General features: G+C 37.0%; 1 protein-coding gene across 5 annotated transcripts in view; it reads left to right on the forward strand.

Annotated features, from left to right (window-relative positions):
* ZNF81 (zinc finger protein 81) overlaps window positions 1-6,069 on the forward strand; it is a 65,047-nt gene extending 58,978 nt beyond the window's left edge. For all 5 annotated transcript variants that reach the window (XM_004281987.3, XM_049704835.1, XM_049704834.1 and 2 more), the window contains one exon: window positions 2,788-6,069. In XM_004281987.3, the coding sequence (XP_004282035.1) occupies window positions 2,788-4,496 (1,709 nt within the window). In that variant the 3' untranslated portion in view covers window positions 4,497-6,069. The remainder of the gene's footprint in view (window positions 1-2,787) is intronic.
* The last annotated feature ends 12,065 nt before the right edge of the window (window positions 6,070-18,134 follow it).

Consider the following 18,134-nt stretch of genomic DNA (forward strand, 5'->3'; position numbering starts at 1 on the left):
ATGAAGCCACTGACAAATGATTAATCTCCAAAATTTACAATCAGCTCATGCAGCTCAATATCAAAAAAACAAACAACCCAATCCAAAAATGGGCAGAAGACCTAAATAGACATTTCTCCAAAGAAGATATACAGATTGCCAACAAACACATGAAAGAATGCTCAACATCATTAATCATTAGAGAAATGCAAATCAAAACTACAATGAGATATCATGTCACACCGGTCAGAATGGCCATCATCAAAAAATCTAGAAACAATAAATGCTGGAGAGGGTGTGGAGAAAAGGGAACCCTCTTGCACTGTTGGTGGGAATGTAAATTGATACAGCCATTATGGAGAACAGTATGGAAGTTCCTTAAAAATCTAAAAATAGAACTACCATACAACCCAGCAGTCCCACTACTGGGCATATACCTGAGAAAACCATAATTCAAAAAGAGTCATGTACCACAGTGTTCATTGCAGCTGTACTTACAATAGCCAGGACATGGAAGCAACCTGAGTGTCCATCAACAGGTGAATGGTTAAAGAAGATGTGGCAGATATATACAATGGAATATTACTCCACCGTAAAAAGAAACGAAATTGAGTTATTTGTAGTGAGGTGGATGGACCTAGAGTGTGTCATACAGAGTGAAGCAAGTCAGAAAGAGGAAAACAAATACTGTATGCTAACACATATATATGGAATAAAAAGTGGTTCTGACGAACCTAGGGACAGGACAGGAATAAAGACGCAGACATAGAAAATGGACTTGAGAGAATGGAGTTGAGGATACGGGGAGGGGGAAGGGTAAGCTGAAATGAAGTGAGAGAGTGGCATGGACTTATATATACTACCAAATGTAAAATAAATAGCTGGTGGGAAGTAGCTGCATAGCACAGGGAGGTCAGCTCCATGCTTTGTGACCACCTAGAGGGGTGGGATAGGGAGGGTGGGAGGGAGATGCACAAGGGAGGAGATATGGGGATATATGTATATGTATAGCTCATTCACTTTGTTATAAAGCAGAAACAAACACACCCTTGTAAAGCAATTATACTCCAATAAAGATGTTAAAAATAAAGAAAAAGAATAAGAGGATGAGATTTTATATGGGAGATGTGTTCAGAGTACAGTATCAAAATGACTAACAGGGGAAAACTGGATTTGATGATTCAGAGCATTCTCCGTATCTAAAAACTCTTGCTGGTAAGATAGTGTGTAATTCTTCATTTTACAATTATTATTGAGATTCGCATATGTCTCATGAACTATACTGGTAATGGAACAATCTGTGATTCCCACTCTGGGCAAGAATAGTATAATAATTGTGTTAAAGATAATTCACAGTAGTAAAGAGAGCATTAGATACAGTGACTTAAATACAGAATTTTATTTCTCTCATATAAAGTCTCTAATATCACAGGCCATTGGAAAACCTAGTTGCTCCTGCTTATTTATGAATCCAGGTTCCTTCCACTACTCAACTCCACTGTCTCTTGGATTCTTTGTGGCATCTGCATGTTTGAATCCATGTTGCTGTCACGTCCAGGTTTTAGTAAGCAAGAGGGTAGAAGAAGGTATAGAGAAAACATGCCTACTGTTTCAATGCTCTGGTTTGAAGGTAGCACCCGTTTTTTTCTCTCACATTCTGTTTAGAACATTGTCACATGGCCACACCAATTTTCAAACGAGGTTGAGAAATGTTATATGACTGGGCAGCCATATGGCTGGCTACTACTCTGTTATTGCAAAAGAATGATGAAACAGATTCTAGTGGGCAGCTTTCAGTCTACCACAGTTGGTTTGTCATCTCTCTGATTTTGTACTTCTTGTTAAATATATATAATTTTTGTTCCAAGAAAACAATAACACCTGGATGGAGATTTGGAGTATAGACATCCATTTATTGTTTGTATAGGTCAAGATGGCTGTGATCACAATATTTTTCCTATAGGCATGAATAAATTAATTTTTTCAGTTTTATTGAGATATAATTGACATACAGCATTGTATAAATTTAAAGTGTACAGCATAATGACTGGACATATATATATTGTGAAATGATTGCCACAGTAAGTTTAGTTAACATCCATATCATATAGATACAAAAAAGAGAAAGAAAAAATTTTTCCTTGTGATGAGAACTTTTAGGATCTACTCTCTTAGCAAATTAAACTGTTTTTTATCACCTTAATTTGATATTGTTGCTAATAAGCAAGAATCAGTGAGATAAGTGAGGATTTAGAATTGAAAGCTAATGAGGACTTAGACTCTGAATCACCCCTTCAAGCCAAGCTAATGAGGACTTAGACTCTGAGTCACCCCTTCAAGCCTAGGCTCTCCACAGAAATTTCCCCTTTAAACCCTTGTCTGTTTAATCTTCTCTTCACCCTACTTGATATCCCCTACCAAAATAGAGCTAGATTGCTTAGCTGAACTCCAATCTCCAATACTAAATATATATATATATATATATATATATATATATATATAAAATCATTCTGAACTTCACTTTCCTTATCTACAATGGTAAATAATAATAGAAAATACCTCATAGGGCTTTTGAAAGGATTAAATGAGTTCATATATATATATTTCTTAGAACAATGCCTGGAACATCATGTCATATAAGAGCTTGGCACATAATAAGTGCTATATATGTATTTTCTGTCATTATCATCATCATCATCATCAAATTTACTGGTTTCCCTGTGTTCAATTTGGATTAATTTATGTGTACCTTTTAATCTTCTGCCATCTATTCTTTGTGTCAATTTTACTTTTTCATTCTGTTTTTAGATGAAAAGTTTGGGATTAAGACCTCACAAAAAAGAATTTCTGGAAAAGTTTCATTTCATAGTGAAATGGAGGGTGAAGATACAAGAGATGATTCATTGTATTCCATTTTAGAAGAACTGTGGCATGGTGCTGAACAGATAAAAAGCTATCAGGAAAAACAGAACAAACCTCTGAGTCATGCTGCTTTCATCAATAAGAAAATATTGAATACAGAATGGGATTATGGATATAAAGACAGTGGAAAATTTGTTCATCCAGGCCCAAATCGTATTCCTTCACAGAAAAGATCCCATAAACGTGACTCATTTGGAAAGAGTTTAAAGTATAATTTAGATGTACCTATTCATAATAAAAACAATGCAACAAAGAACTTTGATAAAATTATTGGACACGGTGAAGTTTTCACCCAGAGCTCTTCTTATACTAACCATGAAAATACACATACAGGAGTGAAATTCTGTGACAGCAATCCATGTGGAAAAGTCTTCAGCTTCAAACAAGCACTCAGTCACAATCTGAAATTTCCTGTTGGGGAAAAAGCAAATATGTGTACTGAACTTGGGAAGATCTTCACCCAGAGGTCACACCTCTTTGCACCTCAGAGAATTCATACTATGGAAAAACCTCATGAACTTAGCAAATGTGTGAATGTTTTTACACAGAAGCCACTACTCAGTATATATTTGAGAGTTCATAGAGATGAAAAACTGTATATATGTTCTGAGTGTGGGAAGGCGTTCATCCAAAATTCAGAATTAATTATGCATGAGAAAATTCATACTAGAGAAAAACCCTATAAATGTAGTGAATGTGGAAAATCATTTTTCCAAGTGTCATCTCTACTTAGGCATCAGACAACCCATACTGGAGAAAAACTTTATGAATGCAGTGAATGTGGGAAAGGCTTCTCCCTCAACTCAGCCCTCAATGTACATCAGAAAATTCATACTGGAGAGAGACACCACAAGTGCAGTGAGTGTGGGAAAGCCTTTACCCAAAAATCAACGCTCAGAATGCATCAGAGAATTCATACAGGAGAGAGATCCTACATATGTACTGAATGTGGGCAGGCCTTCATCCAAAAGGCACACTTGATTGCACATCAAAGAATTCATACTGGAGAGAAGCCTTATGAATGCAGTGACTGTGGGAAATCTTTCCCTTCTAAGTCACAACTCCAGATGCATAAGCGAATTCACACAGGAGAGAAACCCTATATATGCACTAACTGTGGGAAGGCCTTTACCAACAGGTCAAATCTCAATACTCACCAGAAATCTCATACTGGAGAGAAGTCTTATATATGTGCAGAATGTGGAAAAGCCTTCACAGACAGGTCAAATTTCAATAAACACCAGACAATTCATACTGGAGAGAAACCCTATGTCTGTGCTGATTGTGGGAGGGCCTTCATCCAGAAGTCAGAGTTAATTACACATCAGAGAATCCATACTACAGAGAAGCCTTACAAATGTTCTGACTGTGAGAAATCCTTCTCCAAGAAACCACATCTCAAAGTACATCAGCGAATTCACACAGGAGAGAAACCATATATATGTGCAGAATGTGGGAAAGCCTTCACTGACAGGTCAAATTTCAATAAACACCAGACAATTCATACTGGAGAGAAACCCTATAAATGTAGTGACTGTGGAAAGGGCTTCACTCAGAAATCAGTTCTGAGTATGCATCGCAATATTCATACATGAAAGTAAACCTGTTTCTTGAAAATGAGAAAACCTTATCACAGAAATCAGGTCTAAGTGTGTATTATAAAATTCAACCAAGACCGATCATATATGAATACATTGTATAATAAAAAGAATTCATCAGGCTGTTTCACCTGAGAGGAGAAAAATTATTTGGAAGAGACCCTCTAAGAATGCACTGAATGAAGGGGAACTTCCATATTTTCACAGCCTCACAAAATATAATAGAATTCATACCAGGGAAAATGCTGTCAGTTTGAGGCATTAGGAAAAGCCTTCCTGTACAAAGTATTATATAAGGCAAGTTATTATCAAATTCTTTATAGATGGAGTATGCAAAATCATCTAAATGACTGTAATGTTTACTGTGTTATATTAAGCAATTTAAAGTGGCAACAAAACAAAAGGTAGGACAACAAAATGATATATTTAATGTGTAGACCTGCTCTCAGTTCTGTAGAGTATTTGCAGCAGAACACATTGCACAATGGGAGGAATAATTGAATTGAAAATTTTTTTTGGATTTAATGTAATTGTGTCTATCAAATATGTTTCCTATTGAATATTTTGCTCATGTGAATCCACAGTTTTAAAGTCATTATGGTTTTATATATACACACATCTGCTGATATTATTTTACACGAATACATACATATAATCCTATCATTCATACTGGTTTCCATGACATCGTATTTTTATCTTCCTTCATTGTGGTACAATGCAAAATAGCCACAGATCTCTCCCATCCTTTTATGCACCCCACTTTGTAATATTACTCTGTTGTTTTTCTTATTAAGAGGTGGAGCTCTCTCTCTACTCCTTGACTCTGAGCTTGGCCATGTGACTTGTTTTGGCCAATGTACATTAACAAAGAGATTCAAGAAGATGCTGGGGAAGTGTGTAAAGCCTGCCTCGAGTCTTACCCTCTCTTGCTGCTCTTTGGAATTCCAAGACCTTCATGTGAAGAAACTCAGATTACTGAGGGATGAGAAGCCACATGGAACAGAGATGAACCAGGCCAGCTGAAGCCCCTTAGACCAAATGCCAGACATGGGAGTGAGGCTTTCATCAACCTCCAGCCCCAGCCACACCAGCCCACACCAGAAGAGCCACACCAGTTATCCCAGCCAACCTGGAGAATTATGAGATAAATAAAATGATTATTGTTTTAAGCTACTAAGTTTGGGGTAGTCTGTTGCACAGCAAATGCTAAGTAATACCTAAAAGTGTACGTCTACTGGGGGTATTGTTTCAAAATATAAGACGTGACATTAGCTTTGGGCCTGGGCAGCAGGCAGAGACTGGAAAAACAATGAGGAAAACTGTTAAGAAAGGCTGGAAAAGATGGCAGTCTGTGTTGTTTAGTAAGGGAAAGAAATAGCAAAACAGTCACCATCATCTGTGGAAAGATAGAGAATGTACCAAATGAACTTGTGGATCTGGCTAAAGAGATTTCCAACAGAATGTTGGAATTATCAGTTTGCTTCTTTTAGCTGCATGTGATAAGATACAGAAAGAAAAGTATGAACTAAGCAAATAACTGTTCCATTTGTGAGCAGAATTCAGAAGAAATAGCAGAAAAGCCAGGACTTGGCTGGGTTGAAAATAACTGCTTCACATCTCCAGTCTCTCCAGCCACCAAAATATTCTCAAGGTGAAAAAATGGCCCAAGGGTAGAGATCAAATCGTAGATGTGGTTCTAAGACCCTTTGTTAAAATGTGTGAAATATTTAAGGTGGAGTTTGGGAGACTCTCTCAGCTAAGTCAAACAGCTTCTTAAAACTTCACATTTTCCCAGTAGCCTGACACACTGCTCAAAGTAGGGAGGGTAAAAAGAATTGTTGATGTCGCATTTGGGACATGGAGTAAATACAAACCAGATTCATAGAAACTTGTAACATTTTTAATAGAGTTTTACTAGCAAAACTACCTCCAGGTTGGACTTAAAGGGACTGAAACAGTCCAAAATGAAAAGTGGCCTCTGGACTCCCCTCTCTAACTTCTGTGAACAGGAAGCAAGCTGAGAAAGTTACTCAGCTGCAAACATGGGCCATTTCTTATGGGAAAAGAAGGCTGTCTCAGAAGACCCAAGAACGATGTACTAAAATGGACTGGGAAGCCATTCCCAGGTAGAACCGTGACCTAAGCAAGAAACATTATTTGCCCCTGGGGCAGGGAAACCTGACAATTTTTGCTCTCTGGGATTTCAGAATTATTATGGAACAGTGACATATGTGCCTCTTGTTCCTCCCCTTTTTGAATGGGAGTATCTGTTGCAGTTATCTTGTCCCTATCTCATTATTGTATTTATATTTATGTGTGTGTGTGTGTTGGGTTGGGGGGATGGTCATATAACTTGTCATTTAACTCACAGGTCTCTGGATCAAGAAACTGAGAAACTGCACCCAAGGAGCCTCAGCCATATCTGAACCTGATGCAGAAGACTTAAAGTCTTAGATTTGAGCCTGATGCTATAATTTGGGATAAACGTTTAGAGGTCTTGGAATGGAGGTGAACATATTTTGCATGGTATGATAATGTAAATAATTTATGACCAGAAGAGAGACTGTTAGACAGAAAATGCTACAAATTTCTATCCTTATATGTATGCCTGTTTTCAGTCATTATTTTGCTTTGTGTTTCAGTTGGGATAATTTCTATTAACCTATCTTCAAGTTCACTGATTTTTAACCCCTACCCTGGCTCTGTTAGATCCACTGATGAACCCATTGAAGGCATTCTTCATCTCAGTTATGTTTTCTTTTCATTTCTAGTATTTCCATTCTCTCTGCTGAAATTCCCCATCTGTTCATACCTGTTGTTTACATTTTCCACTACCCTCTTTAACATATTAATTAATCATTGTTATTTTAAATTCCCTGTTTGACAGTTCCAACAACTGGATCAACTGAGTCTGGATCTGTTGATTGCTTTGTCTCTTGACAGTGGATTGTTTTCTCTTGCTGTTTTGCATGTAATTTTTGGCTGAATATCCAATGTTGTATGTAGGAGAGTAGAAAGTAAGGTAAATATTTATTCCTGGGAGTAGATAATGGCTGCTTTCCTTATAGGTCATTAGCATAGGGGAATTGAGTCCATCTAGTCAGGATTTAGGCTGGGTTTAGGTTTTGTTGCTCTCTTTACCTACAGTGTGTCAATGACTTCAAATTTCTCTAGTGTTACCTTGTGCTTAGAGTAGGCACTGGTTTTCCAGATAATTTTTCTCAATATTCCTGAACCACCCTTGCCTTTAGGTGTTTCCTATGTGCCTGCATCTCAGAGAGACTCCCTCTCTATGCTCTTGCTTCTCCCTTAGTAGTAGACTTCTATTATTACCTGGGTCTTGGTGACCTGATGAGTGGGGGGACAGGAGTTGTCCTGGGCCAGCCTCAGTCTTAGGCAGGCCCTGTATCCCTAGGTCTTGGAGGGTGAGGCTTTTTCAGTGATCCTACCCTCCCCATTAGTATAAAGCCTTAAATGGTCTGGGCCTAGGATGGTTTCCTGCCCTTCCTCTGTGAGTGGAAGGTTTTTTTCCCTTTTCCTTTCCTCTAGCCACAGTGGATCTTCACCTATGTCCTGTGGGCAACAAGGTTTGCTGCACTTCCCCCAGTGGCTTAAGGCTTTTGTTTTATAGGGGAATAGGGTCCCATTGGGGCTTTGTGCCATTTCTGTATCAGCAGCTGTCCCCTTGCAGGCCTACACCACTGAGAGAGGCTTTCTCCAATCCCACCCTATCCCCAGTGTTTCTTGTGAGCACCCAGTGGAGGTCTGTGGAGAAGAACCTGCAAATGGGGGCTAACTACCCCTAGGTCTGCAGCTCTCAGAGGTCCTATATTCTCACACTATCCCACACTCAGCCTTTAGAAATTTATTTAAAATTCTTGCTGAATTCTTACTGCTGGTGTGGTAGACCCATCTTCCTTCCTGCTCTGCCATAGGTGACCAGTGATAACTTCCTGTCTCCTTTGAGGCATTTGCCTTATATATCAAGCTAGTTGGTTGCTCTATGATGAGTTCAAGAAAAGTTATGATTTTGTAGATTACCTGAATTTTTTCTAATTATAAGAATGGGAGTTCTTTTCAGGTGTCTACATTCTAGCCAGAATCCAGAAGTCTGGATGGTCTCCTTTAGTCACTACCATCAGAATATATGCCACCTTTCAATATGACTTTGCCACTTCACCCAAGAGGTAGAGTCCATTTCTCCAGCCCTTGAAACTGGATTTGGCCACTTCTTTGGCCAGTAGGACATTAGCAAATATGACACAAGCAGAGGCTTGAGAAGTACTTGCACACTGAGGTTTGCCCACTCTTGCTCCTCTTTGAAATCCTGAGCCCAAGTGTGAAAAAGCCTGGATTATGCTATTAGAGGATGAGAGACTTTATGGAGCAGTGATGGAGCAGAGATGAGCCATCCCAGTTGAGGTGCCCTAGACCAACCATATTTCATCTGCCAGATGTGTGAATGAAGCCATTCTATCCATCTAGCCATGGTCAAGCCTACTGTGGTCGGCAGCCTCTGAGATGACCTTGAATTATCGCCACCTCCTGGTATCTACACCCTTGTGTAATTCTGTTCCCTTGAGTTTGGGCTGGATTAGTGACTTGGTTCTAGTGAATAGAATGAGGCAGAGGTAATGGGATGTCACGTCCAAGATTAGGTTACAGAAAGATGGGGGCTTCCAATTTGGATGCTGTCACTCTCAGAGGGTTTACTCTAGGGGAAGCATGAGGCAGCCCTATGGAGAGACCCACATGAGTGAGTTTTGGAGCATATTTTTCCAGTCTAGCCTTCTCATAAGACCAGAGCCTCAGCTTACAGCTTGACTGCAACCTTATGAGAGACCTTCAGCCAAAGGCACCCTTCTGAGCCTCACCTGAATTCCTGACCCACAGAAACCGTGAGATAATAGATGTTGTTTTAAGCTGCTAAATTTTAGGGTAATTTGTTAGATAGTAATACACTGGCCTAGACTAGAAAAGCTCTGCCATCCACTCCACCCATCCCAGACGACTCACAGAATCGTGGATTAAAATGTTGATTGTTTTAAGCCACTAAGTTTTGGGTGGCTTATTACCGAGAAAAAGCTAACTAATACATTTATTATTTACTGAATTTCCTCCTCCACTATTTATCCCCAACAGATAACCAGTACTAATTAACCACTATGAACACTTTCATGTTTTAATCTGTGCTCATAATTGTATATAGATATACATATGTTACATGCTTATAATCAGACAGAAGCTGTATAAGGATTGTTTTCTTCCTTGATTTTCAAATATGGGATCATGTCACACAACTATCTCTGCTTGCTTTATTACTCAACAATAACGCATTTGAATGATTGCATGATAGTTCGTGGGGTGGATATGCAATAATTTATTCAACCATTTATATATTAAGATTTATTTATACACCCCCTTTTCAACTTAGGAGCAATGCTGTTCAAAATATTGAGGCAATTTGCATAGTGGTTGGGTAGATAGGCTCAGGAACCAGTCAGCTAGGGTTTCAATCCTGGTTCTACCAGTTACTAGCTATGTGACCTTGGACAGGTTAGTTAACCTCTCTGTCCTGATTTCTTCAGCTGTAAAGGATGGATGTTCACAGTAGTACCTATCTCATAGATTTGACATGAGATGTGTATAAACTTCCTAGGGCTGCTGTAATAAAGTACCACAAACTGAGTGGCTTAAAACAACAGAAATGTATTGTGAGGGCAGAAGTCTGAAATTAAGGTGTCAGCAGGGCCACACTCCCTCTGAAGGCACTAGAGAAGGAATTGTTTTGTGCCTCTCACCTAGTTTTTGGTAGTCTCAGTCATTCCTTGTCTTGTGGATACATCACTCCAGTCATACAGCCATTTTCTTCCCGTGTGTCTTCACATCGTGTTCCTTCTGCTAGTCTGTCTCTGTGTCTAATTTTCCCTTTTTTTTAATAAGAATACCAGTCATATTGGATTAGGCCCACCCTACTGGCCTCATTTTAACTTGATTACTTCTGTAAAGACTCTGTTTTCAAGTAAGGTCACATTCTGAGGTACTGGAGGTTAGGACTTCAACATATCTTTGGGGGGTACACAATTACTCATAACAAGAAGTTGATGCACTTATCTGTGTAAAGCACTTAGAACTATGTGTGGGGAGAAATTCTTGATGAATACTAGATACACCCCACTTCCTGAGCCTGCCAAGTCCCCCCTACCATTCTCTATGCTTGGGCAGGATTTGAGAGCTTGTGTGTGGTATCTTAGTCTCATCCAACTACCTAAAGAAAATGTTTAGAGTGACAGGGAAAGCAGGCCGAGGACCAAGGCTTGTGCTATCAGCATTTGAGGACCAGGCCAAGAAAGATTCATCTACAGAGCATAATGGGAAGGAACAGCTGGAGTGGTGAAAACATACCAGGTGAGCAAGGGGTTCACAGAGAACAGAGTGTTTCCAAGGAGTGTTTCAGTGGAGGAACTGTCCACACTAGAGGTCAATTCACATGAGGAAAGAAAACCGGTGCTTGGATTTTGTGACAAGGAGGTCATTATTAACTTTGGTGAGTGTTATTTTAGAAGTGAATTTAACTAAGGAAAACAATTGAGCAAATTGGAAGGAGTTTCTGAACTCAGGTGGTGTTACTTCACCACAAAACTTTTCCAGTAGAAAAAAAAAATTAGGTTATTGGGCTGTATTGTTCTACTGTTGTCTGGGTTATGCTGAGAAATGTGTTTTCAAGAATCCTGTGTGACTCCAGGTTAGAGTCGGCCAAAAGTAGAAATTGCATGAGATTCGGGAGGTCAAAGTGAAGGAACAACCATTACTCCAAAAGTTTGAGATTAGATACAGGGAAGGACAGATGCAGAGATACCCGGAAGGTCTTAATTTTTCCTCACTCTCTTCCACTCTGTATTCAGCCCTTTCTATCTCCCAGCCCTGCTTACCTACAGTGGCCCCAGGCCTGCCACCAGATGCCTAGCTGCAACCCACAAAGGCAACAGTTCTTCATATATTTCTCCATCAGCTCTCCTTTCATAGTCTCACTTAAGCAGCTGGATGTGCCTGGCTTCTCAGATTTTCTTGCAAGCACTGACTTATCCACCCATGCCAGTGTTTCAAAAGGGCTGGTTTAGTGACTTCTCTAATCTTCCAGCTTCCCCTTTCATACCTTTACTTCCCCAGCTACTCCCACAATTGTGCATGATCTAATTCATATAAAAATTCCTTATTCCATAATACTCATAATGAATCCACTTCCCTGATTGAACCCTGATTGTTAAAGTTACACTTTCTTTTCCTGAGAACTTGGTAAGCATTGCTCTTCTAAAATTGAGTGGTACCATTGAGAAGTCTTAGATTAACCTGATATTTTTCTTGTATGTTTCTGCCACGTGATTCTTTTTTTATGCTGGAAGTTAAGGATCTTTAGAAGCATATGCCTTAGTATTGATTTTTGTGAGCTAATTTTAACTGGGTTATAGTTAGCTGTTCCAATCATGATTCAAGCCTTTTATTTCAGGGAAGTTTTATTTTGTTTAACTTTTTTATCTGGTCCATCTCTTCTCTTCTTCAGGGACATCAAGTATGCATATGTAATATGTCTTTGTCATCTTCTCCGTCCATTTCTTACCACTCTACATTCGTTTCATACATTCGTTTCATACATTCGTTTCATTATTCTTTTTGGTTGTTTGTGATTGGCTCTAGCCTCCTGTTCAGAGATAATTCTCCATGAATTCTTAATGTCTAGACATCAAGCCAGTGTGCTCAGGTTTATTTACATTCCAGAACAGTAAAGATAGAGAATGTCTCCCTCCCTGGAGACATTCCCAGAGATTTACTTACATTCTAGGACAATAAAGGTAATGTCTCTCTTCCTAAGACGAGGATGGGCAATAAATCAATATAACAATATTGTGTTTTCCCCACATTTTAATTATGTCAATTTTCAATCATGTAGAAGTACTGAAAGAACAGTACAATGAACACACATACAACTTTCATCTAGATTCAACAATGTATATGTAAATTTTTTCCTGAATAATTGATGGTAAGTTATAGATATTATAACATTACACTCAAATATTTGAGCATCCATATCCTAAAAATAAGGACATTCTCCCCCATAACTAGATCATCATTATCAATCTAATTCTCATATGATATCTAATACGATATATCCAGTCCATTTTCAAATTTCTCTCATTGTCTCCAAAATATATTTTACAACTTTATTGAGGTATAATAACATATAGTAAATGGAACTTGTTTAAAGTGTACAATTTGATGAGTTTTGACATATGTATGTACCTTTAAAACCATCACTACAATAAAAATAACATATCCATTACCCATAAAAGTTTCCTTATGCCCGTTTGTCATCCAACCCTCCCTCCCCACACCCTTCCCCCCATCCACAGGCAACCACTGATCTGTTTTTTCTCACTATAAATTAGTTTGAATTTTCTACAATTTTATATAAATGGAATTGTACTGTAGGCATTCTTGTTTTGTTTTGCTTCTTTCATTCAGCATAATTATTTTGTGATTCGTTTTTGTTGTTACATGTATCTATAGTAATTACTTTTTACTGCTAAATGGTATTTCATTGTATAGATGTACCAAATTTGTTTATCCATTCATGTGTTGATAGAAATCTGTGTTGTTTCTAGTTTTTGGCTATTACAAATAAAACTGATATGAACATTTGAATACAAGTCTTTGTGTGGATGTAGCTTTCATTTCTCTTGTGTGAATACCTAGGATTGAATAGTTTGGTCATACACTGAGTGTATATTTAGCTATTTAAGAAATTTGCAAACTGTTTTCCAAAGTGCTGTACCATTTTACATTTCCACCAGCAGCATATAAGTGTTCCATTTGCTTCACATCTTTGCCCTCACTAGGAATGATTATTCCTTTTAATTTTAGCCATTTTTGTGGGAGTCATGTGGTGTCTCACTGTGGTTTTAACTTACACTTTCCTAATAACTAATGCTATAGATCATCTTGTGCTTATTTACAATCTATATATCATCTTGGTTGATATATCTTTTCAAATACTTTGTCCAGTTATAAGAGTTCTTTATATATCCTAGATATAAGTCCTTTGTTGGATATATATTTTGCAAACATTTTCTCCCAAGTTTGCCTTTTCATTTGAATAACAGAAGAGCAAAAGTTTTTAATTTTAATAAGTCCAGTTCATTTATACGTTCCTTATAGTTCATGCTTTTTGAGTCATGGTTAAGAAATTTTTGCAAAACTCAGGGTCACTAAGACTTTATCCTATGCTTTCTTCTAGACATTTTATAATATTGGTTCTTACATTTAGTCCTGCTATCCATTTTGATTTAATTTTGTATATGGTCTTAGGAAATGGTTTAGGTTCACTTTGTTTTGCATATGGCTGTCCAATTGTTCAAGAACCATTTGTTTAAAAAAAATTATCCTCCCTCGATTGACTTGCCTTGTCATTTCTGTAAAAAAGTCAGTTGATTGGTTGTATTTCTGGAAGTACTTCAGTTCTGTTTTTCCATTTGTCTATCTTACTGCCAGTACCACTATTGGCATTGTTGTAACTTCTGTATTACTCTAGCATTAGTGATTACTGTAGATTCATAATAAGTCAAAGTCAGATAGTGTTAAGTTCTCCAACTTTACTTTTCTTTTCCACAATTGTTTTGGCTATTCTAGGTCTTTTAAATTTCCATATGAATTTTAGAATCAGCTTGTTGGTTACTATAAAAGGCCTGCTTGGGTTTTGATTGGGATTGAATTGAATCTATAGATCTATTTGGAAATAATTGACATTATAATAATATTGAGTTTTCAGATCCATGAACAGGGTATATATTTCCATTTATTTAGGTCTTCTTTCATTTCTCTCAGAAGTGTTTTGTAGTTTTTAGTATGCAAGTTTTATACATTTTGTCAAATTTATCCCTAAGTATTTCATATGCCTATATTATTTTAAATGGTATTAATTATTTTAAAATTTCCAATAGTTATTTGCTAGGATAGAGAAATACAATTGACTTTCACATGTTGATCTTGTATCCCATAACCTTGCTAAGCTCACTTATTAGTTCTAGTAGTTACTGTTGATCCTCTTAAGCTTTTCTACATAGACAATCATGTCATCTGTGAGAAATGGTAGTTTTGCTTCTTCCTTTCCATTATAGGTGCCTTTTATTTATTTTCTTGTCTTATTGTACTGGCTACAGTACAATGTTGAATAGAAGTGATCAGAGTGGATATCTTTGCCTTTTTCTTGATCTTAGGAAGAAAATATTTAGTCTTTCACCTTTGAGTATATTAGCTGTGGGTTTTTCATATATGCTCTTTATCAGGTTGAGGAAGTTACCTCTATTACTAATCTGTTGATAGTTTTTATCAAGAAGAGATGTTGGATTTTGTCAAATGTTTTTTCTCCAGCTATTGAGACAATCATATAGCTTTTCTTTTTTAATTTGTTAATCTGTCAAATTACATTGATTATATTGATTTTTGATAGTTAAATAAATCTAGCATTTCTGGAATTAAACCCCTCTTAGTCATGATGTATTATCATTTTTATATATCACTGGACTCAATTTGCTAAAGTTTTTGTTAGGAATTTTTGCATGTATTCTTATTTAGGATGTTGGTTTTTAGTTTTCTTATATTTTCTTTGTCTGCTTTTGGTATCAGGATAATGCTGACTTCATAGAATGAGTTGGGAAGTGGTCTCTCCCCTGGAAGATTTGGTGTAGAAATGGTGTTATGTCTTCCTTTAATGTTTGGTAGAATTTGCCAGTGAAGCCATCTGGCACTGGTATTCTTTTATAAAAGATGTGGTGTATATTTCATGGAATATTATTCATGAAAAAGAAGAAAATCCTGCCATTTGTGACAACATGGATGGACCTTAAGAGCATTATGCTAAGTGAGGAAGTCAGACAGAGAAAGACAAGTACTGTACGATATCACTTATATGTGGAATCTTAGAAAACCAAACTCATAGAAACAGAGAACAAAATGGTGTTTACAAGGAACTGGGAGGGGTGAGGCAATGGGGAGATGTTAAAGGGTACAAACTTGCAGTTAGAAGATGAATAAGTTCTGGGGAGCTAATGAATGGCATTGTGACTATAGTTAACAATACTGTATTATATACTTGAAAGTTGCTAAGAGACTGGATCTTTAATGTTCTCACCACAAAAAGAAATGATAATTATGTGACATCATAGGGGTATTAGCTAATGCTATGGTGGTAATCATGCTCCAGTATATAAGTGTATCAAATCAACAGGTTGTACACCTTAAACTTACACAACATTAAATGTCAATTATGTCTCATTTTTTAAAAAAGTTTTAAACTAAAAATTCAATTTAACGGTTATAAGGCTATTCAGGTTATCATTTTCTTCACTGAGCTTTAGTAGTTTGTATTTTTCAAAGAATTTGTCTATTTCACATAAGTTGTCTAATTTAGGAGCAAAATGTTGTTCATCATATTCCTTTTTTATCCTTTTAATAAAATCTGGAGGATCTGAAGTGATGTTCCCTTCTCCCATTCTTGATATTAGTAATTTGTGTCTCATTTTTCTTCTGGGCAGTTTGGCTAGAGATTTATCAATTTTATTGATTTTTCTCAAATATCCAGCTTTTGGTGTGATTGATTTTTCTCTATTGTTTTTCTGTCTTCAATTTTATTTATGTTCCCTTGTTTATTATTTCCTTTCTCTGCTTACTTTGAGTTAAATTTGCTCTTCTTTTTCTAGTTTCTTATGGTTGAAGCTGAGTCACTAATTTGAGACGTTTCTTCTTTTGTAGTATAAAGCTTTAGTGATATAAATAACCCTTTAAGCACTCATTTAGTAGCATCTAATATATACTGATATGTTGTCTTTACATATTCATTCAGTTCAAAATACTTCCTAACTTACCTTGGGATGTCTTCTTTGTCCCGTGTGTTATTTAGATGTGTGTTACAGTATCCAGATATTTTAGAATTTTCCACTTTCTGTTATGATTTATAATTTGATTCCATTGTGATCAGAGAATATACTTTGTATGACTTGAATACTTATAAATTAATTGAGACTTCTGTTACAGTACAGAATATGGTCTATCTTGGTAAAAGTTTTATGCACACTTGTAAAGAATGTATTTTTCTCTTGTTATGTGGCATGATCTATAAATATGAATTAAGATCTTTGATAGTATGATTCAAGTCTTCTGTAGCCTTACTGATTTTATGTCCATTCTATCAGTTATTGAGGGAGAGGTATTGAAATCTCCAACTAACATTGTGCTTCTTTCTATTTCTCCTTTCAGTTATACAGTTGATGCTTTATCTATTTTGAAGCTCTGTTATTAGGTATACAGCATTTAGGACTGTTATGTCCATTTGTTGAGTACGCCCTTTTTTCATTATGAAATGACTCTATCATGGTAAAATTCTTATATTAATAGCCACTTCTTTTTTTCTTTTGATCCGTTTTAGCAAGTATGTATTTTCCCATCACACACACTTATATATAGTCTCCAGCCCTTCCAGAGGCTGAACTGATACCACATGGCTCAAAACCCTTACCATAAATCCCATTGTTGGCATAGACTACCCAGCATGGCTCCAGGCTCCCAGGTAACAGACACTCTTATCAGGCAGGACACTCCAAGGGCTTAGAGGTTACCTCCTAGGAGCTGGGTCAAGGGGCCAAGCCTTTCTTTGGGCAAGGTTTATCCTTTACTGAACACCAACCTTTTTTCTGTTCCAGGATCCAATGCAGTTTATCACATTGCTTTGAGTTGTCATGTTTCCTCAGTCTCCTCCAACCTGTGACAGCTTCTTTGGTCTTTATCTTTCATGATCTTGACACTTTTGAAGATTAGTCTTGTAGACATGATAAGTAGTCTTGTAGAAATGTTCCTCAATTTGCATTTGTCTGATGTTTTATCATGAACATATTGAGGTTATGGATTTGGGGGATGGATATCACAGAGATTATGTGCCCTTCTTATTGCATTATTTCAGGGGACAGATTATATGAACGTGACTTATTACTAAGTGATATTACTAAGTGACATTAACCTTGGTCACTTTGTTATGGTGGTGTCTCCCAAGTTTCTCTGTTGTAAAGTTACTGTTTTTCCTCTTTCTATACTCTTCACTGACTCAAAAGTCCTCATACTGAAGGAAAGGGCGATTAAGCTCTACCTTCTGGATGGAGGGGCATCAAAGAGTTTGTAGTCATATGTTAAAACTACCACAAGGGAAATATTTTGAGGTTGTGCAAATATCCTGTTTCTCCTTAAAGTTTCATCCATTAATTTTAGCGTTCATCAATGGCTCTTGTTTTGTTCTAACAGTGATTTTCTTTCCCTCATTGCTTCTACATTTATTAACTGGCATTCCTCTATAAGGAATATTTGTCTTTTCTATTCTTTGTATTATAATCCAGTACTACATTATGTATTATGTGGCACAAATTGTTATAGGTTTGGCCATTGTTAGGTCTTTCAGCTTGCCTCCTGAGTCCCTTTAACATGCCCCCATCATTTTATCGTGGAGGAGGGTACTTCCTTATTTACTGGAACTATAAGAAAGTCCAGGTTCATCTTGTAATTTCCCTGATCCAGACCTAGAATCAGCTATTAATT

Source organism: Orcinus orca, chromosome X (assembly GCF_937001465.1).
Source record: "Orcinus orca chromosome X, mOrcOrc1.1, whole genome shotgun sequence".
Taxonomy (NCBI): domain Eukaryota; kingdom Metazoa; phylum Chordata; class Mammalia; order Artiodactyla; family Delphinidae; genus Orcinus; species Orcinus orca.